Source organism: Strigops habroptila, chromosome 3, assembly GCF_004027225.2.
Source record: "Strigops habroptila isolate Jane chromosome 3, bStrHab1.2.pri, whole genome shotgun sequence".
Lineage (NCBI taxonomy): Eukaryota > Metazoa > Chordata > Aves > Psittaciformes > Psittacidae > Strigops > Strigops habroptila.
In genome coordinates this window covers 23,222,992-23,234,327 of record NC_044279.2, presented here as the reverse complement: position 1 = coordinate 23,234,327, position 11,336 = coordinate 23,222,992, and the positions used below count along the sequence as shown (strand labels likewise).

At 39.5% G+C, this 11,336-nt stretch overlaps 1 protein-coding gene across 1 annotated transcript; it reads left to right on the top strand.

The window, feature by feature from the left end:
- Positions 1 to 933, top strand: HYAL4 (hyaluronidase 4). Its single transcript, XM_030478261.1, is given in 6 exon segments — positions 1 to 58; positions 61 to 154; positions 156 to 333; positions 336 to 375; positions 378 to 431; positions 434 to 933. Coding segments are annotated over 6 exon segments (924 nt in total).
- Positions 934 to 11,336: the final 10,403 nt, after the last annotated feature.

Here is an 11,336-nt window from a genome sequence, read left to right as displayed (position 1 = left end):
ATGAAAACAGCCCAACCACCAGTTTGGGAGAGCAAGCCTTTTGTAGACACCTGGAATGGCTGACAGACCTGGGCTCCCTGAGGTGCAATGTCGTACTGAACCTGAAAATATTCCATATGATTGGAAGCCCATTAGCTAAAGCAAGAGGGCGGACACATGACAGGAAGTCCCTGTAATGGTGGCCTACCCTAGAACTTCAGTTTGCAAACTCATCTAGAAAAAAATGGCCATGACTTTAACTGCTACATTCCAGATAAGGACTTCAGTGGATGAGCTGTCACAGAGTGGGAGCACTGGAGACCTCAGTGGGCCTGCAACTGGGATGCAAAAAAAGAGTCTGCAGAAGAAAATCCAGGAAACTCATTACCAAAATGGAAGGGATATTTCAGCAAATGGTGTTGAACATTTGGCCAGAGTTTCCTTTGAAAAAAGTGCAAAGCTTTTATGAGGGAAACAATTGCGTAAGAAATGAAAGCAGACCAAAGGGCCTTTGGGGGATACTATTTATACCCCAACTGTCATAATTACAATTTCCGTGATCAGAACTACACTGGTTCCTGTCCAAAGAGTGAAGTTATGAGGAACAATGAACTTTCCTGGCTCTGGGATAGCAGTGCAGCCCTGTATCCTTCCATTGACATCAAGAAACCCCTGGGAAACAGTCGAAGTATTTTACACTTTTCTCAGTTTAGGCTGAATGAATCCATAAAAATTTCCTTCATGACATCCCAAGATTATGCTTTGCTTGTATTTGTGTACACTTGACTAGGTTATAGAGATGAACCTTTATTATTTCTCTCTATGGTAAGCTTTTGCTGGAACAATGTGGGCTGCATTTATGCTTTACCCGTTCTTGCAGATGGTGCATCAGGATGGAAAACCTCCTACTTGGGCCAGCTCTGCTGGTTCATGTTAATTGTCCACATGCTTTAAAGAGCTCAATGTTCTGAAGAAAAAATACAGCCTCAAAACCTTTTTTTTTTTTTTTGCTTTGATTCATCCCTATGCTATAGTCAGTCATGCATTTGAATGGATTAAAAGGATTTCAGCATTTTGATGTAGTATGTAGAAGGCAGTTAATACATTAATCCTCCCTGATGTACTTTCTTCTGCTCAGGTATGCAATCACTAACTAATCCTCAGATAGCTGCCCCTTTTATAGAAGGGAAAACAAGGCAGAGATGTTAGCAGCTTGCTCAGTGTTACATCAGAGTGGGAAATTGAACCAGCAGTCTTTCTGCATGCCTCCATCTTAAAAATATTTAATTTAGTCCCATACCTACCTGAAGCAGGCAAATAGTGCACCAGAACCAAGGAGCTCTGGTCACATCAGCTGAACACACACACACAAGTATTTTCAAGATAAGTGCCTTACTTTAGTCCTTCTTTATGACGTGCTGGACATCCTCCCAGAAACTGGATAAAGACAGTAGGTTTCCTGTGAAAAAGAAGCAGAAGCTATCTGTCAGAGCTCTGGCTTCATCCCCCACTGTAGACTGCACTACCAGCAGGTCTCAATTTCTGTGTTTCAGAGTTTAGCAAGTAAAGTGAGCTGTATTCCCTTTTTAAAGGCTATATTCAGTCTTTCAGACCAGGTACAGTCTGAAGCTGGCACCTTGTCTGGGAAAGAGCATTAGCTCCCTTTCCTATTAGATCCCACTACTCCCTTAGCACTGCCATCACCCACTACGCTGCCCACTAAGGGACTGCACTTCTCTCTGTCTTGAAGGCAAATGCTTATTTTTAGGTATTAAAGGAAGTGCAGACACCTGGTTTTATCCATTTTACCCTTCCTTAGCTCTGCAAGAAGAGGATAGATAGATAGACATCAATAATAACTGCTTCAGGCTGGTATGCATCCCCTTTGACATTTTATGCCCAGTTTCTGTATCTTTTCCCCTTCAGGCTACAAATCCCTGTAAAGTTTTTCTACTTTGATTCTTGATGTGTGGTGGACCTCTGTCCTGGTTTCAGCTGGGACTCCTAGTAGCTAGTGCAGTGCTGTGTTTTGGCTTTAGTATGAGAATAATGCTTATAAAACACCAATGTTTTAGTTGTTGCTCAGTAGCACTTACCCTGATCAAAGACTTCTCAGTCTTTCATGTTCTGCTAGTGAGGAGGGGCACAAGAAGCCAGGAGGAAGCAGAGACAGGACATCTGACCCAAACTAGCCAAAGGGGTATTCCATACCACAGCATGTCATGCCCAGTATGTAAACTGGAGGGAGTTACCTGGAAGAGACTGATTGCTGCTAGGGTTGGGCTGGGTATCGGTCGGTGGGTAGTGAGCAACTGTATTGTGCAGCACTTGGGTTTTTTTTCCCTTTAAGTTTTATTCTTCTCTCTTCCCACTCTTTATTATATTATTATTATTGTTATTAAACTGTTCTTATCTCATCCAATGGGTTTGAACTTTTTCCACTTCTCCTCCCCATCCCACTGGGGGTGGGGTGAGGGGACAGAGTGAGTGGCTGAGCGAGTTGCCACCTGGGGTTAAACCACGACATCCTGAATCTCCCTTAAATCGATGATGATATCTAGGGAGTCACTTGCATATCAATGGTATTCCATCTTCACTGCTTGGGCATAGTAATTCACTTGTTGCTGATCCTTAATCACTGTTTTAATTAAGGATAAATATTCAAGCACCAAATACTCTCTCCTAACATCTTGCAATATGAGGAAAAGGTACAGTGAAAGACGTGTCTCTGAAACAAACCTAGGAAGAGCACAAAAATTGAAACTGAATTTCTTAAGATTCACCAAGTGTTGCATTTTCCCTTTCATTTAAGGCTGTACAATGCCAACATTCTCCCTCCTACAGTGCCTGCCTATTTACAGTCACTTTTTCTACTGCTTTTGTAAGAGTCTCCTAGGGAAAGCAGCAAGAAAAATGCATGCCTTTAGTATCACAGCTTTCAATCAGAGAGGGAGTGGAATACAGCTGATTGACATAGCAGAATGGCTCTTTCCTTCCCGTTATCAGCAAAACCAGAACTGAGGGAATGCTGAGGGGAATTCTCGTGTTAAAAATTCCTCTTTAATGAAAAGATTTTAGTTGCTTCTGGTAATTGATGAGACAGCAAATAATTATAATTAAATTTTGCACCAAAGTAAATGAAAACACTTTTTTTTTCCCACTGTTTGTTCACTTGCTTATTACCAACACCTCAAGCAGTACCTGTTTGCAACTTTTGTTTAATAGTCTCTGTACTCTAGACAACAAACCTTTAACCACAAGAAAATATAGTTCATAGGGACACAAATTAAAAGAAAATGTAGTCTGAGAGACAGCCACATAACAAACCATTAGATTACTTTAGAAAGACTGTGAAATGCTGAATTAGCTTGACGGTGATGTCTTTACTCTTTTCACTGTACCAAGATTTTACTAACACTACCAGGCAGAGTGCCCTGGGAACTGAAGACATTGTTATTTGGTGAGATACATATTTAACTTCTTCAGATTAAGCCTGTGACTGATTTAAGTGCCATGTGTAAAAGATCCTTGTTTTATCGTATGAATACGCACTGATGGACCGCACCAGTTATGAGTACTTGGTACCATCAGAGCTGACTACTTAACCAGTCCTTGCTGTCCCCCAGTCAGGATGACCATGGAGCATGGTCAGTTCTTCCTGGCTCAACAAGGTCTTGTGAGGCTCACAGGCAACCAGTGATAGGGTAGGAAACCAATGGCTAATAACAGGGATTTTTGAAGACAGTTCCTCAATAGTTATCATCCTGGTCAGATTCCTTTCCAGCTGGATAAAACACTAGGAAATCATCTAGAGCCTGATTAGCATATCAGCAGACCAGATTAGGTAAACCAGTGATGCCCAGCCATTTGTCAGGTTATGGGAGCTCTGTTTGTGCCTCTGTGTGGGCATCTAAAATGAAGCAGGCTATTGAGATCAGGTGGACAGGCTTTGTATTACATGATATCAGACCTAGCCATATTAAAACCAACCACTGATTTCTGAGGCTCCGTCATGTCCTGGAGTTTTCATCAGACACCCAATTGAGGTGCAGAGGGCTTTAGCAACTTGCGCTCCTCAGAAAACACCACAGTCTGTGGACCTACAAAGAAGTCATGTATGCTAGAAACACAGGTAATGACAGCGTGGCTGTGTGGCAAGACTGCATGGGTCCACAGCTAATGGAGATGCTCCAGGGACTTTCCTTTGTCACCTGACTGAGTTGGAAGGAAGTTTACCCTCCTATTCACATCGAGTGACAGAAACCACAGCCAAATATTTACAAAAATTGGCTGAGGTAATTGAATTTGCTGAGGACAGCTGAACACTTACTTTCAGCCATTCATTCTCATGCTGGCTGGGTTTTCTGTACTACCTGCTGGGAGAAGTGCAGCCCAGAACACCCATTTCACACAGCTTTAAGGACAAAGTCTTTTCTCATGACAAAGTTTGATGTCTGTATCTGGAAAAGGAATAGACAAATAGCCATAAGACAAATAAGGCATCTTTAAGACCTATGCTGGGCTCCCTGCTTTTTTCTGTGTGACCCCAGCAAAGATTTGAAACATAACCATCCAGCTCCCACTGGCCTCCATTATTCCTTTTGTACCAGAACCTTAAAGATCTCACCAGGCTTAGACATTTGTGATTTCGCACCTCTTAGCAGCCAGCTCTTCACTGGCTGCTAAAAGGTGCACTCTTCAAATATATGCTATTCATATAGCATATTCAAAATATGCTTCACTCTTCAAATATATGCTATTCACTCTTCAAATATATGCTATTATCCTCATATCTAACCTCAGTGAGTTATTGCCATAATAATCATGTTAGATAAACGATTGTAAGGTGAAAAAACATCATGTTAATAGAGTTCTTGAAGGGAAGTGAGAAAAACTTCCATTATATTCTTTGACAGAACTCCATTGTAGAAAGAAATATTTTAAATTCCATTTAAGTTGGGGAGACTGTGACTAACCCACAGCCAATCAATAAGAAACAAATTGAGTTTAGAATGATCCTTCTTTAAAAGAAAAAATATAAATTAAATTCAGGCTATTTCTCTCAAAAAATAGATGATTTACCTAATAGGAGATTCACCGAAAATTTTCTAAGGCACATTTTTATGGGGAAGAAAACTAGAGATATTTTGGCTGATTTTTTTTTGATGGAATGGCTTTCTCAGGAAAATGCAATTTGTAAAAGTCAAAGTGTGGACTGTGGTGGATTTTTCAAAGGAAAGGTGTAAAAATGATTCCTTTGACATTCTGCTTGTGCTGTAGGACTGAAGTACAAGCTAATATCAACCAAAATGTCTCTTAATATTTTCTGAGCAGCATTGGATTAGATGTTAGTTTTGCATCTTCTTGCTATTTTCATTAAGGTCACATCTTACTGCTTGTAGTAACTAAACAATGGGAAAGAGAACCAATGTTTTATAAGATCAAATCTCAAACTCTTCTGTAACTATGTTAAATTAGGAACTGTCTGTAATATATTAATGTATCTCATATAAATGTTACGATATTCCTTGGTACTCAAACATGCATCTAGGTACTCAGTCCCTAATTTCTCGCACCCAGTATATCTGTTGAAGTGGGACAACTAAATCAGAAGCTAACCTGTTAGTGGGCTCCTAATGGAGCAGCTCCTGAGCACAGCTCCTGAGGACCGTTTCAGGTGCAGTACGGTTTAGCTGGTCTTGAGATAAGTAGCCCTTGGGCAGATTCTGTTGGAGATGGCGGTTTTGGTCAGAAGTTCCTACATCCCACCTCAGTATCAACCGAGGCACATAAGCCTTGGTTTGAATCTGGGTCACATTTCCTCTTTAGGCAGAGGTGCAATGCCTTTTTATCAAAGCACAAACCAGCTCTGTCATGTTGCTTCCTTTCACTGAGAGACACAAGGTTGTGGGTTTTTGCAGTGGCTTACATTTTTTTCAAGTGTTCTCCTGCTATTCTGCATTCAGAGAAAGACCTCAAAATCCAGGTTACACTGAGAATTGTAATTCTTAAGTATTACAGCCCAGGTAGGCAAACAACAGAGCACAGGCCAGTGTAATGAAACTGAGCTTTCAGATGTTTCAGAAGTATCTATCAAGTTTCAATCGCTTTCAAAAGTATTGGCAGGCCAGATGATTTTGTGAGGTTCAAGTAGCCAAGATCTGCAGTGTGACAGTGATGACTTGCAGGGTGGTAGAATGAGGAGATACTTCCTAAGCCACAGCAGGTTACCCTCCTGCAGCAGGGTACCCTGCATGCAGAGTCTGTTCTTATGGGGAAAGCTGAACCAGGTGCTCCGACTCCTATGCTAGCAACCCTCTCCTTTTGAGGCTGGACACTCAGGCTATGTGAAATCTGGTATGAATTTGTATCAGCTGCTCCTCTATGATCAAACCACCTCTCCTGTTCTCCTGTGAGCAGCATTTCTGATTTCCAGTTTTATAACTTCCTGGATTTTTATTTTCTTCTCTTCATTTTTCCTGTTGGCTACATGTTGTGATCCTCAACTGATATGCTGACATTTGCAGATTTCTTTCCTGGGATCTAACTATGATAGAGCATCCTATAAAGAATCAGGCTGCTTAAACTTCAGACTATGTTCCATATCCTTAAGATTTAGGCATGCCAAAACTGAGCATTCTGGTGACCAAATTATTTTATGGATTTCAGTAGGAGTTAGAAACCTAAACAGGCCTGAAAATCAACCTCAGCAGCCGCATGGTTAAAACTGTCTCACATGCTATGTAGAACATAATGCAGCATTTCATAACAAAACTGGTAGTGCAAATAAATATTCTAGCTGTAGGTGTTTTTCCTGCAGAAGATTAAAGTTCAATTTATGTTGTTATACCTACTAGATGGTAGTGATAAAATTAACTAATCTCTGTACATCCATGAGAATGGATGTTTTTAAGTATAATAAACATACTTTCTCTTATTATAGTAAAAATTGTGATTCTTCTTTTCATGTTTTGTGAGGCTAAATATTTTATAGTAATGTCATGTGAAAATAATAATATATAAACTAAAAATCAGAGGACATGGTAAGCATAGAAATATTTTAGTCAGTGCTTTTGATGGTCCTATCAAAGCCATATGAAGTCAATGGTAAGCTTCCCTTGGTTTCAGTAGGCCTTGAAGCAAGCTGGGATGCCTCTCGGGGAATTACACCACAAAAGTCTTGAGACCTTGATAGGGTGCCTCTTCCATGCTAGAACATTCCTAAAATAGATCAGAAGGCATTCATTACAAGCAAAAACAAGTCTTGAAGCAGCTTGTTTAGCTTTTGTGTTTACCTAAACACAAAAGATATCTAAAAATCATCTAAAAGAGCTTATTATCTAAGTTGTTAAAGGTTTTGATAAGCTGCTAAGCATTTAGATAGCCAATAAATATTCTATGTGATTTGGTATTTAAGAATATTTATTGGTGTAAGGTATGAGAATAACCCTCAATGTTCTTTCACCTAGCCAAAAGATTAACAAAGTCAGCTAAAAATCTGCATGTACCTTGCTAATAATTGAAACCGTGTACAATTTTCAGTATATCTAGTCTTTTAGCAGAGGCAACCAAGGTTGTTATTGAAATGTAGCTGTAGCTGCGAATGAGAACAGGACATAAGGAAAACTGCTCTGACATTACTACCTCCTGATCACCCTCCTAGGCTCTTGTACGAGTCACTTTGAAATGGAAAAGCTGATATTAATTCTGAATTTCTGGTTATTTGGAACTTCGGTTCGTAGTAATTTTCTGGTATTGACATGTTGTACCACATTTCCTGCTGGCTTTATGTTGACAAAGGTATCTTCTCTTTTTGTTTCTATTTACTATCATCCTAGCAAAGGACAGATGTTTGAAGCTGGCACCTGGTTGCAGTCATACCGTGAAGTGTCTGTACAATTCATGGCCTTGTTCCTTCATCTAGATCTAATCAGGCAAACCCCATCTGCATGTGTAGCCAGTTAGGAGGTACAGATCCAAGTGGCAGCAAGGTTAAGTTAGTGTTTCAAATTAAATCAGAAATTCTGATCTGGTGCAGGCAGCCCTTGTCCCAGTCATCTTACTTATTCAGCACTAAACTATTTTCTTCCCATTAGCCTTGAGGCAGCTGAAAGGTAATGCTGCACCTTTGTGCCCATTTCTGCTACTTGATCTTACAAACAAGGATTTTTCTTTATTACTTATCCAGTTCCAGATGTCTGGATGTTGATCTTAACTCCAGGCTGGGTCTTTGCTGCAAATCAGTTTGACAGCCAAGTGCAAAACAGATTTGCCTTGGCATAATTTGGGTAAAATGATGGTTAAACTCAGCAGTAACATTGTTAAACATTGTACAGATTGAATTGCACATTCATTTTAATTGTATTCTGTATTGAAATGGATGTACTTAGGGCTCCTAAGTACACTTAATGAGTCAGATTAATAGTTAGGAGTTTGTTTGTATTATTCTCATTTTCATGTAGGGGATTTAAGAGTAACTACCTACCTGAGTTCTAGTACTCTCAGTTATGACAGATTATTTTATGCTTATATTGAATCATTTAATCACCACTGTCATTGTATTGAGAATAGTGGAACAAATTACACATCTCTTGTATCTTTTTGCATACAGTTTCACCTTGTGGTTGACTGGTGGAAGTGTGGGGTATGTAATTTCCTGAAAATTACAGAATTACATTTAAATCTTAATTTATCTTTAACCCTAACCTGCTGAATCAATACCTGAATTTTCTACTGGGCTCCCACTTTCATGCAGGATTTTCTGAACAAGCCTGCCTTTAAATAAATAAATAAATAAATAAATAAATAAATATTCAGAGGTATTGTGCTTGTCCTCTGTTATGTGAACTTAGCCAATGGGGTTGCTTACTCAGATCACTTTTCATGGACTGGTATATCCTACGAACTCCCTACAGAAAATGAAGTCTCAGCTACATGTGAATTCCTCAGTATTTAGAAATGAGATATTAAGTATTCTTACAGACTTCTGTTCTTCTGATTCTTTGGGAATTTATGTATGTGTTTTTCCTACAAACACGTTTTGAGAGAGTGGGAAAGAATAAATACAACATAAGCTAGAACAGCTGATAATCACTTATTAATACATGGGCAGGAGATTTGGATTCAAGTTCTTTCCTTGTTTTGACAGAAGTGTCACATCATCATCCTATCCAAAAAAGATGTTTCAGATACTTATTCAAACAAGATTTTTGGTTCAGCCCATGTCTCTCTGTAAAGGAAAGGTAAGCCTTCTGAACAGAAACTCAACACTCTGCTATTCCAAGGATAGTAAAACTGTGTCTTCATGATGGCAATGAATCTATTTTCTGCTAGTATTCTGGGTAATTTTAGAAAGCTCTTCCTGAAATCTGTGTTTCTGTAAGAATTCTCTCTCAGCAAAGGAAGATGATGTTGAAATATGCTGGGACTCGCTGCAGTTAAATCTGAAGATGTGCCTGTGGAAGAGGTGGCTCTTTAACTCTCACTGGATGTGGTTGTCAAAAGCTTGAGCATTGATTCTCTGAAGAATTTGTTTAGAGCTGGAGCAGCCCTGCAGTTTCCTGCTGCATGGGGACTTTGCTCTTCAGCATAGAAAAGCCTAGCCTTTTTCCAAATCTTCAGGCACAGGTCATTGAAATGATCACAATACTGAAGGCAAAGGCTTTCCTAGTCATTGCTGTTTCTACCAAAGCCATCTATGTTAAGCAAATGGGAGACTGGCTTGTCTCTCCCAGAGAGTGGGAGGAGGGGTGGCAGCTGAGCATTTAGGGAAAAGTCCTTAGTTTAAAAGCTGGATTTCTGGAATAAAGACTACTACATGCCTCTGCTCCCAGGAAAATCACTCTTTATTAGAAATCAACACAGAGTTAACTAGCATTCAATTAAGGCAACATGAATGCAAAAGATTTACTTGTAACTCCTTGGACGGAAGAAGTGGGTGTTTCTATAGGTGCTAAAATACTTTTCTCCACTTCCTGAGTATACTGGTTTTATTTTAATAACAGACATTTTCTCACCCTTTTTAATATTCTGCATTGTGATTTATTGTATTCTAAATTTAAAAAAAGATCTGATTCTATTAAAGTCAGAAAAGGCTTTGGTTATGTTTTAAATGAATAAAGGATTAAAGAAAATGTATAATTTACAGACTGGTCTTGCCTTTATCTAAGTGATTATTAGAGTTTCTGGTTGGTAGAATGAAATATCACCACTCTGTATCACATATATCACGGTCTTATCTTGATAGAATATAGACTTAAGTAGCAGTGACTTGCTTGCACAATAGTCCAAAGCAGATGGAGAGAACTGAGTATGGCTGTACTTATCTCCAGAAGTAAGATGCGTACACTGAAGAGCAGCAGCCCCAAACCAGTTCTGCTTCATTAGGCAGCTGAAGGAAACATAGGAAAAATTGCAGTCATATTATCAGGTTTACAAAAGTTTTCTAAAATATATAGATGTTAAAAGCAGACCAAGACATCTGACTTGCCAGAAGTTATGAAACAAGTCCAGGCAATGTTTATCTCCTAAGACAAAGTCTTTGTTACCAGAGAAAAGGCAGATTCTGAAGCTTGCCTTGCCTTCCTGTGCCACCCTAATTCTCCCAAGGCCATTCGGCTCCAGGGCCTTTAGTTTCATCAGCACATTTGTCTGGGACACCAACATGCTGAATGTTTTCAGAAGCAAAACTGGAAAGAGAAAGGAAACAAAAATGCAACAACTGTGCTATGTGCATAGGCAATACCCACACCTGCTGGGGAATTGGGCTTCACAAGGGATGCAGTCCGGTCCCACTGAGAGCTAGCAAAATCCTTCCAGTCACTTTGACAGGCAAACTTTCATCCAAGAGAAGCGCAGGACTCCTAAAACTCAATTTTGATTCATGCGATAACTAACACACATCTGTAAAGGATAACAAAAGCTTGAAATGTAAAATTTAGTTCCACATTTTGGTTCTCATTCCTAAAACTTATGTTGATCAGGTCCATGTGGGTTTTTGTGGTTGGTTTTGGTTGGGTTTTTTTAACCTTCAGAATGTTTGCTCTATGACTCGGATTCCTCATATCTGGTCTGTGAGGAATACTTAATGTCAAAGAGCATTACAGAAAATGTGCTATCTTTCTGAATTTTAGCCAGCTGTTTGATGTATAACACTGGCAGTTTAAGGCTCCCGCTGAATTTTTAAGCCATTTGGAAAATAAATCAGAGACTTCAGTGGGACTTCTCTGATTTACACCATCTGGGAATTTGACCCTCAGTCTGTTAGAATAGGCTAATTGCCAATCAATAAGAAAACCCTTCAGTTGGTATGTGAAAAGCAGCACTCGTGCCAGTTCAGTCCCTGGCTTTCCTGATGG